This window comes from Oncorhynchus mykiss, chromosome 31 (assembly GCF_013265735.2).
Source record: "Oncorhynchus mykiss isolate Arlee chromosome 31, USDA_OmykA_1.1, whole genome shotgun sequence".
In the NCBI taxonomy this organism is placed as follows: Eukaryota; Metazoa; Chordata; class Actinopteri; order Salmoniformes; family Salmonidae; genus Oncorhynchus; species Oncorhynchus mykiss.
In genome coordinates this window covers 33,803,105-33,822,986 of record NC_050571.1, presented here as the reverse complement: position 1 = coordinate 33,822,986, position 19,882 = coordinate 33,803,105, and the positions used below count along the sequence as shown (strand labels likewise).

General features: G+C 42.2%; 1 protein-coding gene across 1 annotated transcript; it reads left to right on the top strand.

Moving 5' to 3' along the window:
* The first annotated feature begins 6,778 nt into the window (after positions 1-6,778).
* LOC110505068 (WD40 repeat-containing protein SMU1) lies at positions 6,779-19,143 on the top strand. Its single transcript, XM_021584024.2, has 12 exons — positions 6,779-6,959; positions 7,393-7,603; positions 7,734-7,886; positions 10,700-10,810; positions 10,991-11,119; positions 11,352-11,471; positions 11,609-11,725; positions 14,739-14,866; positions 15,006-15,132; positions 16,541-16,708; positions 16,832-16,984; positions 18,435-19,143. Exons 1-12 carry the CDS (start codon positions 6,934-6,936, stop codon positions 18,531-18,533), a joined length of 1,542 nt encoding a protein of 513 aa, XP_021439699.1. The 5' UTR covers positions 6,779-6,933; the 3' UTR covers positions 18,534-19,143.
* Positions 19,144-19,882: the final 739 nt, after the last annotated feature.

Genomic DNA, 19,882 nt, shown 5'->3' with positions numbered 1-19,882 from the left:
CAATTAAAAATCTCAAGTACATAGTAGGCCTACCGTAGTCTGAACAGTGCCTAGCCCTCTATCAACAAGTAGGCCTACCTGAACCTCCGCTGCTAAAAACAAACATTTATTTTGTAGCCATGATTAAAACAAAAAAGTTATTAAAACATAACAACCGACTATTCAGTAGTGATGTTACATTTGATACTGGAGCCCAAAGACGTGTCAAAAATCGAAAATCAGTTGACTTCTTCTTTGGAGTTTAACGTCAGTTGGCATCCAATATGTTGCATTACCGCCCCCAACTGGACTATACTATGAATCCATTTTACTAACCCTACAGTCATTAAAAACTCACTACACCATTCCACTACTTTGACCCTATCTGCTTCTGCACCATGCCAACGGCCTGGGAAGACGGGACACTACCACTCAACACACCCTGTAACTCTTGCACCTGTTTACGTTGACCCCCCCCCCCCCCCCCCCCTTTGTTTTTACACTGCTGCTACTTGCCGTTTATTATCTATGTATAGTCATTTTACCCCAACCTACATGTATAATCTACCTCGACTAACCTGTACCTCCGCACATAGACTCGGTACTGCTACCCGCTTTATATAGCCTCGTTATTGTTATGTAATTTTATTGTATGACTTTTTATTTTTTACTTTAGTTTATTTAGTAAACATTTTCTTAACTCTATTTCTTGAACTGCATTGTTGGTTAAGGGCTTGTAAGTACGTATGCATTTCACGGTAAGGTGACAAATCAAATGTGACCGACTGGCTCGATTCGAGGCAAAATTTGCAATTGTGTTTTTTTACATTGGTTAAAAGTAGAGAATCAGAGCTAGAAAATTGTATTTCATTCACTACATTGAGGAACAATGGGAAAGTAATTCTGCTTTGAAAGTTGATAAACTTGTAACCTCAGAAAATGGCCTTTGAATGTTTTGGTATCTACTGGAGAGCTCTTCTTTGTCTACACCCATTCAGTATCGTTCCCACCCTCTTAAGCTTTAGCCCCACCCATCTCTTTAAGGGTTGATCCAAGTGTTCTGACCTAACAACAGCAGTCAAGCACCCAAGCTAACATTAGCTAACTAATTCCAGCCACAAATGAGAGAACAGCTCACTGACCATTTTACTCGCCCTAGCAGAGCTGGTTAGACTGTGTTTATGTTATCCAGAGCGTTGGTGACTGCAACTGTGTTGCTGGCAACAATTTAGTATTAAATGTCAGGAATTGTGAAAAACTGAGTTTAAATGTATTTGGCTAAGGTGTATGTGAACTTCCAACTTCAACTGTATCTCACATACCTAGATTTTACATGAGTTGGGAGCAACACTTCATTAATTAAACAACAGTAAACTGATTGGCTTTCCTCCTTCTTTCCGGCTATCATGTGTTTACCATTCCTGGCATGTTCAACCTAAACCACAAAGCCCTATGTCCAACAAGACGCCAGAGATGACAAGATTAGTGCCTGACTCAGAAACTCCTAGCTTTCCACATATGTCGATAGCTTGTAGAGCTTTCTCCTTTTGCTCTTTTGACACACACAAAATCAACATAATTCCTCTCCATGTCACTCTGACCGATTGTGCTTTTCCCAATTCGTCCATCACAATCTTTGAGACCGCAAACGGGTCACTCAAAAAAACATAACTACACGTGAATTGCACTCCATCAAACTGGTGTACATTTCCAACTTTAACCCTTTAAGTTCCACTCTTCTTTACCATCGCACACTCATTCTCACCAACTTACTCACGCCAACAGAATCGCACAATACTTCCACTTCCGCCATTGCTTGCTCGAGGTCCTCTCCGTTGTCAACCCCCAGACTACCAAAACAGTGTGCCAATCTTCAATTCCAAGCTGCATCCAAACACCGACCTCTACTGGATAACGTACTTACAAATGCAGTTAGGATGTTTTACATGTAGGCCTGTTTTTTTTTGACCGGTAACATAGCAGGTAAAGTATGACATTATGGAACATTCAGCAATGTAAGGGTATCGGGTCGAATCTTGGAGAAGGACAATTATTTGGAAAAAGGTTTTATGTGAAACCACACTTTTTGCACATTGTTGGTAAAATAATTTGTTTATGGCATTCCAACTGACAGTAGGCTAATAACGCCACCCCTTACTGCTGTGCCACATAGTTTTGATGAAAACAGTAGGAAAAAAACTCTGACAAAAACTCTGACAATCAAAACGATGCGCCGACAGAGAGGGCTGCCACGTTTCTAGTCCTTAGGAAACGTTGCAGTATTTTTTTAATGCATTATTTCTTACAAATCTTAAGTGTTATTACATACAGCCAGGAATCCCTATTGGATATCGAAACTGCGTCAACTTACCAGCACTACGACCAGGAATACGACTTTCTAAAAGCAGATGCTTTGTCCGCACCACCCAGGGTGCATTTAAACTGATTCCAGAGGCCGATCCAAAACAACGCCGCCGGAGGAGAGGGTGTCGGATCGGTCTTCTAGTCAGACTTCGGAGGCGCGCACACCACCCACCACCCACAGTATATTACTCGTTAATGTCCCTAGATAATAAAGTTGACGAAATCAGGGCAAGGGTTGCTTTCCAGAGAGACATCAGGGATTGTAACATACTGTGTTTCATGGAAACATGGCTTTCTCGGGATATGCTGTCGAAGTCGGTACAGCCACCTGGATTCTCAGTGCATCGTGCCGGCAGGAATAAACATCTCTCTGGGAAGAAGAAGGGCAGGGGTGTATGTTTCATGATTAACGATGTATGGTGGTGTAATTGTAACAACAAACAGGAATTCAAGTCCTTTTGTTCACCTGACCTAGAATTCCTCACAATCAAATGCCGCCTGTATTATCTCCCAAGAGAATTATTTTGGTTATTATCACAGCCGTTTATATCCCCCTCAAGCCGATACCACGTCGGCCACGACTCAAACAGGAAGTACCCATGCTAAGGATTATTCAACGCTGGTCAGACCAATCGGAATCCACGCTTCAAGATTGTTTTGATCACACGGACTGGGATATGTTCTGGGTAGCCTCAGAGAATTGTTTCGACGTGTACGCAGATTCGGTGAGTGAGTTTATAAGGAAGTGTTAACCTCTCTTGGGTATGTGGGATGCTAGCGTCCCACCTGGCCAACATCCAGTGAGATTGCAGAGCGCCAAATTCAAATACAGAAATACTCATTATAAAAATTCAGAAAAGATACAACTATTTTACATAGGTTTAAAGATGAACTTCTTATGAATCCAACTCGGTGTCAGATTTTAAAAATGCTTTACGACGAAAGCATAGCTTACAATTATTTGATAACATAGCCCAGCAGACAAATCATTACAAACTGTAATCAGCCAAGTAGAAGAGTTACACAAGTCAGAAATGGAGAGAAAATTAATCACTTACCTTTTATGATCTTCATATGTTTGCACTCAGAAGACATTCATTTATTCAATTTTTGTTCGATAAAGTCTCTCTTTATATCCGAAAACCTCAGTTTTGTTTGCGCGTTTTCTTTAGTATTCCACAGGCTCAAACGCAGTCACAACAGGCAGACAAAAAAATCCAAATTGTATCCATAAAGTTCATAGAAACATGTAAAACGATGTTTATTTTCAATCCTCAGGTTGTTTTTACCCTAAATAATCGATAATATTTCAACCGGACAATTACGTCATCAATATAAAAGGTAAACAAGAAAGGCACTCTCTCGGTCGCGCGCATGAAAAAGCTCTGTGACACGGCAGGGTCCACTCATTCAGACTGCTCTTAGTCCCTCATTTTTCAGAATACAAGCCTGAAACAATTTCTAAAGGCTGTTGACATCCAGTGGAAGGCATAGGAATTGCAATTTGAGTCCTAAGTCAATGCATACTGTAATGGCATTGAATAGAAAACGACAAACAAACACAAAAATCCTACTTCCTGAATGGATTTTTCTCAGGGTTTCGCCTGCCAAATCAGTTCTGTGATACTCACAGACATTATTTTAACAGTTTTGGAAACTTTAGAGTGTGTTTTCTACCCAAATATACTAATCATATGCATATCCTAACTTCTGGACCTGAGTAGAAGGCAGTTTAATTTGGGCATGCTTTTCATCAAAAATTCAAAATGCTGCCCCCTACCCTAGAGAAGATAAGGAGATGTTGTACCCACTGTGACTATTAAAACCTACCCTAACCAGAAATTGTGGATAGAATGCAGCATTTGCGCAAAACTGAAAGCACGTACCACACCATTTAACCATAGCAAGGCGACTGGGAATATGGCAGAATACAAACAGAGTAATCATTCCCTCCGCAAGGGCAATCAAACAAGCAAAATGTCAGTATAGAGACAAAGTGGAGTCACAATTCAGCGGCTCAGACACGAGATGTACAGTGGGGCAAAAAAGTATTTAGTCAGCCACCAATTGTGCAAGTTCTCCCACTTAAAAAGATGAGAGAGGCCTGTAATTTTCATCATAGGTACACTTCAACTATGACAGACAAAAAAAACAAAAACAAATCCAGAAAATCACATTGTAAGATTTTTTATGAATTTATTTGCAAATTATGGTGAAAAATAAGTATTTGGTCACCTACAAACAAGCACGATTTCTGGCTCTCACAGACCTGTAACTTCTTCTTTAAGAGGCTCCTCTGTCCTCCACTCGTTACCTGTATTAATGGCACCTGTTTGAACTTGTTATCAGTATAAAAGACACCTGTCCACAACCTCAGTCACACTCCAAACTCTACTATTACTGGAAGCTGAGACAGGAGGGGTCAGGAGACACTGTGGCCCCATCCGATGACATCCCCAGACCGGGCCAAACAGGAAGGATACAAGCATTTCGCTACACTCGCAATAACATCTGCTAACCATGTGTATGTGACCAATAAAATTTGATTTCCTATTTATTGCTGACCAACAGATGTCACTAATGTGCATTATGAACTGATATCGAAGCTCAGAGTAGGCCTAATGAACTGTTTTCTAGCACAATTCAGCTGTTTAACTGCCTGCAGCCAAATTCAGACAAAAGAGTAAAAGCAGCTCTTTTGGAAGGGAACGAACGAATCGGGAACCAAATCACATCAGTCTGTCCTATCTGGTGTAATTCTCCTGTCATATCTGGGGTCCTATGTGAACGTAAGTATATTCCCTCTAATTGTCCCATCTCTCTTTCTCCCCTCCCCAGAGACCTGAGCCCTAGGACCATGGCCTCAGGACTACCTGGCCTGACGACTCCTGGCTGTCCCCGTCTCCAGTCCACCTGGTCGTGCTGCTGATCCAGTTTCTGCTGTTCTGCCTGTGGCTATGGAACCCTGACCTGTTCACCGGATGTGCTACCTTGTCCCAGACCTTCTGTTTTTGACCCTCTCTCTCCCCCTCCCTCTCTCCCTTTCTCTATCTTTCTCTCTCTACTGCACCTGCTGTCTCAACCTCTGAATGCTTGTCTATGAAAAGCCAACTGAAATTTACTCCTGAGGTGCTGACCTGTTGCAACCTCTACAACCACTGTGATTATTATATGACCCTGCTGGTCAACCATGAACATTTGAACATCTTGAAGAACGATCTGACTTTAACGATCTGACTTTAATGTACCCTTATAATCTCCACCCGGCACAGCCAGAAGAGGACTGGCCAACCCTCAGAGCATGGTTCCTCTTTAGGTTTCTTCCTATGTTCCTGCCTTTCTAAGGAGTTTTTACTAGCCACCATGCATTTACATCTGCATTGCTTGCTCTTTGGGGTTTTAGGCTGGGTTTCTGTACAAGCACTTCGTGACATCTGCTGATGTAAAAAGGGCTTTAGAAATACATTTGACTGATTGAATTATCTGTGAAAGAGCCATTAATTTTGCTTCCTGATTTGCATACTGTTACTATTGCTTTTTGAGCTCCAGGCAACAATTATCTGCAGATAAATTATAAAAACATTCTCTGAAGATGGTAAGGAACAATATAGATACAAATTCCGGTCAACCCTCATTTTTTCAGTGCATACATTTTTTTCCCTTTATTTTGCAGGCCATCTAATAATTTGGTCAGGTAAAAATGGTAAAAATTTGAAATCACATTTCAAGTTCTGACATAATGGTACGTTTTAGGCTATAAATTAGAGATTGAAAACTTTTTCATGGTTTTAGGTACTTTCTAAGTACTGAATGAAGAGCAGTTTGGGAGCCAAATTAACGGCTCTTTTAGGTGAAGGGAGCCAAAGATACCTGGGATATGCTGAATTTAGACGGGATACTGTGGCATGTAAACATCTTATCCAGTTTACTGTTGTTTTTCACGGTCTGAGCAGACTCAGTTTCGTTTATCATGGGTGTTGTTTATGATGTTTTCGTCTGATTGTCAAACCAATCACTTAAAAAAAGCAGGCTACCTGCGCAGGTCATCCACTATAATAATTTCCGTAATCATTTATTTTGCTGATACTCAATACTATTAGGTATTTGTTGTGGAATTGTTAGATATTGCTGCAATATCGGAACTGGAAGCACACGCATTTCGCTACACCAGTGATAACATCTGCTAAACTCATGTATGTGACCAATAAATTGTATTTTATTTGATCATTTGACTGCAAGAAATGCATAATCCTGCAGGAGTACATATTATAGTACTCAACATGTGAGAGATTATAGGCCATTTAACCCATATTCATTTAAATGAGGAAAATTTAATCATGGTAACAAGGATAGCCTACTCGTGAGCGGGAAATATCAAAGGCACATGCATGTAAACTGTTTATCCCGAATAAGACCCTGAGCGGGCGTTTAGCTACTATCCGGTGCGCATGTTGCATCTTGTGGACGTTTTTGTCTTTTACTAAAACATATTTCTCGTCTAGTGAAAACTCCGCCCACTTCTACGACTTCGTTCATTGCTTTTGCGCTGTGTTCTCTCCTCACAACTATCTACTTTTTGGCGATTTAATCATGTCTTTGGAGGTGGAATCGGCAGAGTAAGTATTCTAGGAGTTCATATTTGCACAACTGTAAATGGTTGTTTGATTTGTTTCTTTATTATGGTTCACGTGGCAGGTCTAAACTCAGTTGAGGCCTACCAGTACCACAACCTGCAAGCAGCTTGTAGCCACCCCCAGCTTGCTAAGCTAACATCACTTTGCTAACCAGCCTACTAGATACCTAGCTATGTTTCATTAGCAAGTGTTGTGTGTTTTTGTAACTACTAGTGGTCTTTTAGCTTAGGTTATGATAGTCTTGCAGCCATATAGTATGTACTCGCTAACTTAGCTGTTCTGATAGGCTAGCTAGCTGCATCGTTAATCAGCCCAGCTAGCTAACGTTAGCTAGTTTGCAAGCGAACAAGATAGACCGAGTTTGTCTTGCATCAAAACATGACGTACCTTGATGGAGTCTACCTTGATTTTGCAGCGTGATTCGTCTGATAATGCAGTACCTGAAAGAGAACAATCTGCACCGAACACTGACCACCCTTCAGGAAGAGACCACCGTGTCTTTGAACACTGTGGACAGTATCGAGAGTTTCGTGGCAGACATCAACAGTGGCCATTGGGACACTGTGCTGCAAGCTATCCAGTCACTCAAGCTCCCTGACAAGACTTTGATAGACTTGTATGAACAGGTAAGAAGTTGGTGTGTTGCATTTTGAATTTGTATGTACCATAACTGTATTTACCATCTAGTAATTTACTGCTATGTCAATATGTTTTCTGTAAGATGGAGAGTTAATATATTTGTTTGTTCCCCCCCAGGTGGTGTTGGAGCTCATTGAGTTGAGAGAGTTGGGCGCAGCCAGGTCTTTGCTAAGGCAAACAGACCCCATGATCATGCTGAAGCAGACCCAACCAGAGAGGTACATTCACCTGGAGAACCTGCTGGCTCGCTCCTACTTTGACCCCAGAGAGGTGAGTTGACATCTCCCAACATGACACCCTGCACAGGGGAGATATAACTCCGTATGCACTGTTTTCCAGGTTCTGTCATGAGTCTGGTTCTCTGTGCATCAATTGCATGCCTGGACATCCATTTATTGAACACCAAAAAATCACCCTAACTTTACTTGTGTTCCCCTGAAATAAAGCATGAAGAAATGTCCTATAGAGTTTTGACTTTGCCACTTGTATCTTTTTCTTCCATTGTCACTCAAATGAAGCCCGGATTCCTAAAAGCATCTTAAGGCTAAGTTCATTGTTAGAACCGTTGTAGGAGCAGTGGCAATTTTAGCAGCTAAATCTTGGTGGGGCAAAACAAGTGTGATGCATGCCAGCAAAGCCACTACACATAAACATATCTGATATGGCAGACTTGTTTAAACAAATGTGGCTTCTACTGACCACTGAGATGTACAAACTATAGCGTAAGGAGACAAGTGGATAAGAGGCAATCCGTCATTTCGATTAAGACATTAATGAGCAAGCGACGACGGACGTAGTCACTAACTATTTGTTCAGCACTTTTTGAAATGTACAGCGACAGAATTCAGAACATGGGCCGTTCTTACAGTATACTCCCTGTACACGTCAGAACCGTACAATAAATAAATGGGACATATAAACAGACAATGAAAGCTCTTACAATATTCAATGATTACATTTCTCTAAAACAGGTTATAGGCTATATGTGCACCACCAAGTTAGAACAGTAGGCTAAATTAAGAGGTGAAAATAGACCACATTATTTGGGTATTTGCGTGTCAAAAAAGATACACGTCATTTAACACTTTGACGCCTTAAATAAGCTTTTAATTTGACACGTCAAATAACACAATTATGTTATAGAATGTTGTGTGTGCTGGATTTGCACGTGCAAGACGAGCACCACAACTACTATCAGTAGCACTGTCAAAGCTGTACCCAAAAAAAGGAGCCAAACAAGCACATACCGGGCCACGAACGATGTGTTTACAATACCGCTTTGGTGAAAATAGACCAAATTATTAGGGTGAGGCACACGGGCTACTAACCGCTTACTACACAACCTTTATTAACTAGGCAAGTCAGTTAAGAACAAATTCTTACTGACAATGACGGCCTACCCCGGCCAAACCCAGACAACGCTGGGCCAATTGTGCGCCACCCTATGGTACTTCCAATCACGGCCGGATGCGATGCAGCCTGGATTCGAACAAGGTACTGCAGTGACGATGCAGTGTCTTAGATACACTTAGTATTACTTTCTTAGTTAGAGTATACATATCTCCCTTGCATATGACAATTTATGGAGCAGCATACAATATATTTTTGGACTCACCTTGTGAAGTCGAAGTCTGGCATTCTCTGAATTTATGGAGGGAACTTAGGGGGGGGGAACACAGTCACTCCATTGAATAGCAGGCTAACATTAGTGGTTTCTTTGCAACGCTTACAGTTAGCCGCTGATTACTTCCAAACGACTCATTATTGAATTTGCGATTTCCAATTTATGTAATGTTTATGGTCGATGAGCATCGATAAATTGTATCTATATTTTCTCCATTATTTCTCTTCATATGACAAGTATTAAAAAGGATTTGCCAGTATATTGTCGACTTGATGATGACTGCTAGCTAAGACTTTAAAAGTAATGTGTTGACGTGATCAGTCCAATCAAAGCTACTGTAGATTTAACATGATTTGATGTCATTCTATCTGCGGCTAATAACCTTGAGCTTTCTTGGATGGACACTTCTAATATAACTCCATAGCAGAACCCAAGGTGTTAAAAGTTTTGAGCTCTAACCTTAGAATTGGGTGACATATTGTCCCATGAGTGACAGAAAACTGAGCCAATCAGGTGCACCGCTCTGCATTTTCTGCTGGCTAGCCCCACCACAGAAACACCTGAGCTAGGCTGAAACACCTGCATTATGGAGCTGCCTTACTCACTTCTACTTAAGTGTGGTGCTCTGCCTCACCTGCCCTGAATGACGGGTCGCCGCTGTGTAGGAGCATCGTTGTGTCCCAAAATCATTGTTACTAAAGTTGCACTTGAAAACGGTTGTTATTTACAGGCTGCCTCAGATCACTTGTAGAACAGCTAAGTGCGTTATTAGATGCTTTTTTTTGCCCTTCCATGTCACTTTAAATACAGAAGATCTCCCCTAAACAAACAATCAAGATGTTTATTTGTCTCTGTGACCGCAGATAACTTCAGAACAAAGTCGACTACAAATAAGAAGTTTGTTTTTGCAATTGTTACAAACAAGCAATGGATAAAAATATGAATTACATGAAAACAGATGACTGTATTAAAAGATGAACACAGTTTAGGCTACGTAGGCCTATATATTTCAATCATATTGAAATAATTTTCTCAATATATTTAATAATGCGTAACAACGTATGCAATAATGTGCCAAATCTTGATTTAATGCATTATTTGCCTATTGGTTACGCATTAGAATAAGCCGCCTAAACATTTTCAGCCATAGGTGATATCTCTTTAGGAGCTGATCTGTCGGCAGTATTGTGGAATAAATATAACACGATTATGAATGAAGAAATCTGATCAGAGAGCAGCGCTGCCTTTCTTTCAATCCTATCGGTATCGACAGATGCCTTAGCGAACATTTTCTCTGCGTGCTTTTTTGGGGAAACGTTACATCTTTGGCCATTTGAAAGAAGGGTGCTCTACCGGGAAACCGGGACTGGGTCGGTTTTTGTTATGGTATCTTACGAGTTCCTGCAGTCTTGTTTGTCATTGCCCAGTGTCTGTATGCTCTCCCTCTGTGTCCTCCCAGGCCTACCCAGACGGAAGCAGTAAGGAAAAGAGGCGTGTGGCCATCGCCCAGGCCCTGGCCGGGGAGGTCAGCGTGGTGCCCCCCTCCCGTCTCATGGCCCTGCTGGGACAGGTGGGTGACATGTTCCTATACCTCTGGGCACCCATCATAGGGTCTTTTCACGTTAGTTCAGCACACACAGTGTGAGCTACGAGCAGGCTAATATTCTGTTGCAGCAGCTTGATGTCTCACATTTTGAGACCACCGATTTTAGTATTTTAACTGCCATCTTTTAACCACCATCTCGCTCAGTCCCTAAAATGGCAGCAGCACCAGGGTCTCCTGCCCCCAGGTATGACCATTGACCTGTTCAGGGGCAAGGCAGCTGTGAAGGACGTGGAGGAGGAGCGCTTCCCCACACAGCTCACCAGACACATAAAGGTACTGTATGCCCAGATGTGGTACTGTCAGTGTATTTTATTAGTGAGGGTGGTTTTGATGCTGCTTCTTGGCTGTTTCTTTCTTACAACAGAGAATCCTGTATCTCAATGGTACTGGCTTGGTTATGCAAAGCATAATTGAATCAAACGATGCATCAAAACGCTTAATGCATGGCAACAAGAACAAGGAGTGCTATTTGGGTGTTATAATAATGCAGTGTTATTCTTACTAGTTTGGGCAGAAGTCCCACGTGGAGTGTTCCCGCTTCTCTCCTGATGGTCAGTACTTGGTCACGGGATCAGTTGATGGTTTCATCGAGGTCTGGAACTTCACCACGGGCAAAATCAGAAAGGTACGTGTGCGATCCAACTCCAAATGATACTCGAATTTGTGGCAATTTGGGAAATATCGCTGGATTTCAATTCATGGAGTTTTGAAAATACCCTTGCTAGCATTTTGTAAAATGTCCTAATCAAATGTTTGTGATAGGATCTGAAGTACCAGGCGCAGGATAACTTCATGATGATGGACGATGCAGTGTTATGTATGTGCTTCAGCAGGGACACAGAGATGCTGGCCACAGGGGCCCAGGACGGCAAAATAAAGGTATGTACTATAGTGCTAAACGATTAACTGAGATGTTGGTTATTTTTCCGCTTTTTTAAACCTCTAATTGACCGACGTCAGTTCAATTTGAATTCCATTTAGTTCAGGTTTTTTCTGTGAGTTCGATGTGCAGTTTCTATAGCGCTAAATCAGGTCAGTCCTGAAGTGTGCAATGTAGTACTTTCCAACAGACCAATATTCTATGTAGTTTAGCGCTGTAAATGTGGTAATTGACTACAATAACCATAATCCACTGCGCGCCTGCTTAAACTTGTCCGGACTGCAAAGAGCAAACACGGAGACTGAAAATGTATGATCTAAGTGGTTGATGGTTGGTGTTCAGCGGTTATAAAAGTATGGCTTATTTACTTAGTAGTGATGCACCGATATGACATTCCTCGCCAAAAAAAAACATACCGACAACCAACATTTTACATTTTTGTGGCTGTTTTAGTACAGTTAAATAGTTAACACACGCACGTGGACGCAGCGGTCTAAGGCACTGCATCTCAGTGCAAGAGGCATCATTACAGTTCCTGGTTCGAATCCAGGCTGTATCACAGCTGACCGGGATTGGGAGTCCCATAGGGCTGCGCACAATTGGCCCAGTCGTCTGGGCCGTCATTGTAAATAAGAATTTGTTCTTAACTGAATTGTCTATTTAAATAAAGGTTACACACACACACCAAAAAGTTATTTTGTTGGCATTTACGTATGTCCCCATTAACACTAAAACATAATTAAAACCTATTTCTTTCACTTACTTGCTGTGCTGTTTCATTGTTCACTTGTTCAGTCATTTCATTCTCAACCAACACAAAGATGCCGTTTGGGTCTTTGTGTGTCAAAAAAGATACACGTCAAATATTTTAGCACATGGGACCAACACTACAGTACATGGTGCGTTTTATATTTTTGTTCAGTATACAAATACTAGAGCTGACACCTTGTGGTTATAATGTTGGACTGCATATGATTACACCAGGATCATACATAACACGAGGCAAACAAATATATTTTGTAATTAAATCAAATGAACCTTTCTGAACACCTTCATGATGGTGATATTTGCTAAGAACCCATACACTGCTCTTGCCATTTATCAGCCGTTTCTTTTCAAGTTATTAGCAAATGATTCCCAAGTTATCTCGGACGCGAATGCTTTTTAATATTCCCAATACTATCATATAAAATAGAGAACATCAACAAAACGTCAATGTGTGACGATTTGCTAATCCTGTGTCAGTATATAAATGACAAGCCACATGTACATGTTCATTGGACATGCCCACGAAGCCGATACTAATCCTATCATATGTCTGCATGAGGCATGCATGCCAAAAATAATCTCACATCCACTGTAAGCTATGGAACCGAAAGGTTAGAGCACGGATAGTGGAGGCTAGACAAATACCCTGGAGAGTGACCACAGTGAAGGGTCACTTTTACATGGGCAGCAAAGTAGCCATTAATTGTATGAGTTCCATCCCGGGACGCAAACCTTAATCAAATGAGACTTGAAGCTAGTGTACCAACCACTGGAGGAGGGTGAGTGTAGCAGAATGAAGCAAAATTGCAGGAGGGGTGACTGGTGCTTTCTCAATTCATCCTGCCTCGATTCCTCTCATCACCTGAAAACCAGTTGGAGAAGAAATTGAGGGGGAGGGACCTTGTACCTTCTCCTCCAATACAGTTGCGATAGAATGTGAGTAATCAAGGAAAGACAAATTGAGACAAAGCCCTAGTAGCCATTGTGTGGTGATGTCACCCACCCTGAGACCTCAAGTACTGTTATCCTAGCCCAACCAATATCATGGTTTTGGTAGGATAATGGACACTGCTTTGGGTGTATGAAGTGTTGCTGTAGACAGTGGTTGCATCCTAGGTCAGCCATACAGGGATTGTTACATCCACTCCAATGATCAAGGACATCAGCTGCAAATCTGTGCAATATCATCAGACAAAATCGTAGTGAGTGACAACCAAATAAAACAGGGAATGTTCAATTTCCAAACAATGCACTATACTTAATTCAAAGAATCAAAACTTTATTTCATATCCTACAAAGAAAGCCTATATAAATGATTAGTGGGTTTAGACATCCATCTTACTCCAAAACAAGGGATGATTGAATAGTGTCAAGTACACATGATAAGCAGTATGTCTGGGCTGGGCTGGAACAGAAGCCTGCACAACCAGTAGCTAGAGCTCTAGGAGCAAGGTCGGCCATGCATGTTCTAAATCTATGTAATATTACTTTTAAAGTATTTTTATTTTTTTGTCCTACAAGCAATTGTAACAGTAAACCAATATTATATATAACCCATTGGAGATATACCCTTCAGTCCCCCCAGAACTTCATCTGCAGACCGGGTTAACAGCTTTCACAGGTCTGTGTCTGAAGTTAGGAAACGATCAAAATTAGACCAGGACTTGCTTCAGTATTCTCAAGTGATATTGCATTTGATATTGTTTCAATTGTGTTTTTGTGTTGTCGTAGTTCTCCGGGAAATCGGTTCAGTAGCTAGCTAGGTAGCGAACGTTTGTCATACATTTTTTGGGGGTGGCTGTCTATCCTAATATGTAGCTGACGTTAGCTAAAATAGATGCCGTAATCCAATTACCTGTGTGCTGCACATCGTCCTGGCACCGCCACCACCCGCTGCTGACTTTACTATCCATGCAGGCAACGCAGCGATGCTTCTTTGGGAAATCTTTAAATTGCAAAATAGATTTGTCCCTGATCGTAAGGACCATCCCATCCATGAATACTACAGTCGAAATGCTGATTTGACCTTGAGAAAACAACTAGACTAAGCTAGCTAGCCTAGCTGTTCACAGCTGCGATGGAATGGCTGTTTTACAAACGCACAACTCCAGGGTTCACTTCCACGCCTCCTTAAAAAGGTCTATAAGGAGTGTCACTTTTCCTTCAACTTTTGATGTTCAAACTCTTGCATTAGTGTGAGTTTCCACTCAACCCATCTTCCCTACCTCGTCTCTCCTCTGACAGGTGTGGAAGATCCAGAGTGGCCAGTGCTTGCGACGCTTTGAGCGCGCCCACAGTAAAGGTGTCACCTGCCTCAGTTTCTGCAAGGACAGCAGCCAGCTGCTCAGTGCCTCCTTCGACCAGACCATTAGGTAACCTTCCGATATGAAACTATTTTTCTCTCATGCTTTCTCATTTCTAACTTTCTCCTCTTTTTTTTTTTTTTTTCTTCCTACCTGTACATCAGTGGTCACCAATGAACCATAACCGTTATGTTTTTGCATTCCACAGGGTTCACGGGCTGAAGTCGGGCAAGTCGCTGAAAGAGTTCCGAGGACACTCTTCGTTTGTTAATGAAGCAACATTCACACCTGACGGACACCATATCATCAGCGCTTCCTCTGACGGCACTGTAAAGGTATGAACCCCAACGCTGCAAAAGGCTGCTTAGAAGCCAGCAGTCCCATAATGTACAAGGAAAACTTTTATTTGCATCATGTATTTTGACTTGGCTCCACCTACACTACATGCTGGTCACACATCTCATTCCAAAATCATGGGCATTAATATGGAGTTGGTCCCCCCTTTGCCGCTATAACAGCCTCCACTCTTCTGGGAAGGCTTTCCACTAGATGTTGGAACATTGCTGCGGGGACATGCTTCCATTCAGCCACGAGCATTAGTGAGGTCGGGCACTGATGTTGGGCGATTAGGCCTGGCTCGCACTCAACGTTCCAAATCATCCCAAAGGTGTTCGATGGGTTTGAGGTCAGGGCTCTGTGCAGGCCAGTCAAGTTCTTCCACACCGATCTCAACAAACCATTTCTGTATGGACCTCGCTTTGTGCATGGGTGCATTGACATGCTGAAACAGGAAAAGGCCTTCCCCAAACTGTTGCTACAAAGTAGGAAGCACAGAATCGCCTAGAATGTCATTGTATGCTGTAGCATTAAGATTTCCCTTTACTGGAACTCAGGGGCGTAGCCTGACCCATGAAGAAGAGCCGCAGACCATTATTCCTCATCCACCAAACTTTACAGTTGGCACTATGCTTTCGGGCTGGTAGCGTTCTCCTGGCATCCGCCAAACCCATATTCGTCCATCGGACTACCAAGTGTGTTTCATCACTCCAGAGAACGCATTTCCACTGCTCCAGAGTCCAAAGGCGGCGAGCTTTACACCACTCCAGCCGGCACTTGGCATTGCGCATGGTGATCTTAGGCTTGTGTGCAACTGCTCGTCCATGGAAACCCATTTCATGATTCTCCCGATGAACAGTTCTTGTGCTGACGTTGCTTTGAGAGGCAGTTTGGAACTTGGTAGTGAGTGTTGCAACCGAGTACAGACAATTGTTTTATGCGCTTCGGCACTCTGCAGTCCCGTTCTGTGAGCTTGTGGCCTAACACTTTGCGGCTGAGCCGTTGTTGCCCCTAAACGTTTCCACTTCACAATAACAGCACTTACAGTTGACCGGGGCAGAAATTTAACGAGCTGGCTTGTTGGAAAGGTGGCATCCTATGACGGTGTCATTTTGGCCTTACTGAAGAGCTCAGAGACTTTCAATCTACTGCTAATGTTTGTCTATGGAGATAGCATGGCAGTGTGCTCGATTTTATACACCTGTCCGCAACGGGTGTGGCTGTAATAGCCAAATCCACTAATTTGAATGTGTGTGTACACACACACACACACACACGTGTATATTGACTTGTCTCCACCCTATACCAGATTGTCTAGTTCATAGTATGACCAGTATACCTGCATTTATAGCATAATAAATGTTCTCTGCTTTTGATTGTTAACCCTTGTCTGTGAATCTCTGTCAGGTGTGGAACATGAAAACCACAGAATGCACCAACACCTTCAAGTCCCTTGGCACCTCGGCCGGCACCGACATCACAGTCAACAACGTCATCCTGCTGCCCAAGAACCCAGAGCACTTTGTGGTGTGCAACCGCTCCAACACCGTAGTCATCATGAACATGCAGGGCCAGGTCAGGACTCAACTTGACCCCTTACGGTCGTCATAAACCCACGTATAACTGAATAAGTATTAATTTTGAATATTTGAAAATGATAGACATGACATGTATGACCTTATTCCCTCTGTCCTCCAGATTGTGAGGAGTTTTAGCTCTGGTAAGAGGGAGGGAGGAGACTTTGTCTGCTGCACGCTGTCTCCCCGTGGCGAGTGGATCTACTGTGTAGGAGAGGATTTTGTGCTCTACTGCTTCAGCACGGTCACTGGCAAGCTGGAGAGAACCCTGACAGTATGTTAATTCCAAATCATCTATATTTTAATACAATATGCCTTAACTGCGGAAGGATCTCCTCCTACAATATTGCACCAATTGTCTTCATTTCAGGCTCAAAAGAAGCGGGTTGACCTCTTACTGGCCATGTTAGATTCAGCTGTGTTTTGTATTGTTTGCTTATTTACCATGCTCTCGCAATGGAAATGGTGTAAGCACTTGTAGGCCAATGTATCTGTAGAATGACTACATTGCCTATAATACTCGTTGATGGGTAATTCCAAATTACCATGGCAATTATGCATCACAGTAGTTATATTAGTGTGTGTTCGTTAATTCAATCTGGAGTGCCAGAGTGCGATCTGGGCGTTTTGTAAATTCAGAGTTTGTCAGATTGTCCGTTTTGTAAATTCAGAGTGTTTCGCTCTCGGAGCGTTCAGAGCACACTGGACGCTTCAGGCCAAGGGGTGGGATTGATCCGAGCTTTCTGACCTCACAATGGCAGTCAAGCACCGAAGCTAACTTGCTAGCTACTTCGACTCAAATGAGAGTACACATCGGACATGCAGGACCAGCCCTAACCTACAGGTCTACTGTTTTTAATATTATAGATAACATGGCTTCGTGGTAGGCCTATCAAAAGTTTTTTTTTAAAGAGAGAACATGCGCCAGGAAATAGGCCTATGGTAGTTTTTTATGCTCCGGAGAGAATATTACTGCTATATATCCAGACACCCAAAAACTGTACAGATGAACACATTTTGATTTTGCAGGTGGGGGAAATTGCATTGCAATCATTAACATTTAACTCATGCCTGGTTAAAATAAAAATAAGAGTTGTCTATTTTACCTGAGAAATAATTTGTGTGTTGATGTCATTTAGTCAGACAAGGTCAGGGACAAGACACGCAATTCAACATTTCTGTTGGAAAAAACATACATTACCGATCAAAAGTTTGGACACACCTACTCATTCCATTGAGAGAATGCAAAGCTGTCATCAAGGCAAAGGGTGGCTACTTTGAAGAATCTCAAATCTAAAATATATTTTGACTTATTTAACACTTTTGGTTACTATATGATTCCATATGTGTTATTTCATAGTTTTAAAGTCTTCACTATTATTCTACAATGTAGAAAATAGTACAAATAAAATAAACCCTTAACTGGTACTGTATATTGTCACACCGGATAGGTGGAGTGAAATGTGTTGTTTTTACAGGGTCAGCCATAGTAGTATGGCGCCCTTGAAGCAAACTAGGGTTAAGTGCCTTGCTCAAGGGCACATCAGCAGATTTTTCTCCTTTTCGCTCGGGTATTCAAACCAGCGAACTTTCAGTTACTTGCCCAATGCTTTAACCACTAGGCTACCTGTCGCCCTAGTTAGATGAATGTAAAAGAGCCAGGATTGACTAGTCTAAAGGTTGTATTAGAAACTCATCATGACATCTCGTCTCCCCTACCCTAGGTCCATGAGAAGGATGTGATTGGCATCGCCCACCACCCCCACCAGAACCTCATCTCCACGTACAGCGAGGACGGCCTACTCAAGCTCTGGAAACCCTGAGTATGGCCCTGCTTAACCCCACATGCCCCCTTCCATCGGCATGCCAGCTGCTCTGCCCATGGGACTGTGCAGTGTTTTCCCTACCATTGCTTTAGGCAGGCCGGGTAATGTCTCCCATCTAGCTCTGTTCAGGCCAAAATGCTTTGGCCCCAATTGACAGTCCGTGTTTGCTGTTGTGGGGCTCCCGCGCCATGCCTAAGACAAGGTCTAACTAGGGAAAACACTGGGTTATTGGGAGTACAGTGATGGGCATTAGAAAAACTTTTTTTATATATATTTTAAAAAATGATTAATGTAAATATTTTTTAATTGCGTTTTTTTCTCTCAAGAATGTCTGGTTCAATATTTTGCCTCATCAGTATCAGTCTGGTCAGCCATTGCTTTGTTTTACTGCACTGCAAGAAATAAAAAGGGCTGTTATTTGTCTCCTTTTTAAAAATTTGAATCTCTGAATGCGATGGTATTCCTTTCCATGTGTGTTGACGTGTGTTCCTAGATGTGAAACGCATGGATTGCTATTATGTATTGATTACGTGTCAGTGGTTGACTGGATTTACATGTACCATTTCTTGTCTGGGCCAATAAAAAAATATTTTTGACCAGGAACAAAGTGAAAGTATTTTCTGTCCAGCAGCCCTCTTACTGAGCCTTGATAGTCCGATTTACAGTATAAAATGTATGCACTCACTACTGTAAGTCTCTCTGGATACCAGCGTCTGCTAAATGTGCAGCCTGCCAATTTGACAAGAGCTGGTTCGGATTGTTGACCAACAGGAAGGCTGAACAATCTTTATGCAATTTTGTGTTGGCCCCCAATATTTTATTTATTGGAAGTTGTGTTGGCCTCCAATATTTTATTTATTGGAAGAAGAAAAAACATTGAAACACATGATAAAACACTTAATTGTGAGGCTAACTATAAGGGCTGGACATGCAGATGAACGAAAAGCTGGGGTCTGGTATTAAGGACATTTTCTGAAATGACAATGCAGAAATATTACATCTCTTAACAAATTGAATAATTGTTACTTTTATGTAGGAGAGAAAGTCTTGGCTGCTTCCCAAATGGTTAGTGCACCAAGTGTGTAGTCATCGATGTCGGGCCTAGATACCTGAAAGCCGGGTTCGGTTCGCTGGGGCGGATGTGCCTTCGTGCGTAATTCCCAGTGTTATGGGTTTGGTGCGCCAATGCTCCTTGGATCACAAACGCGGGAAGTGAAATCTTAGAAAACCCAAACATATGCACCGACTAACGTGGGATACTGGCATAGTAACAGAATGGGATTCCAAAGAGAGGCTGTGTATCCCAAGCGAAGAGCACGACGCGCTTTTACGTGACCCACCATAGT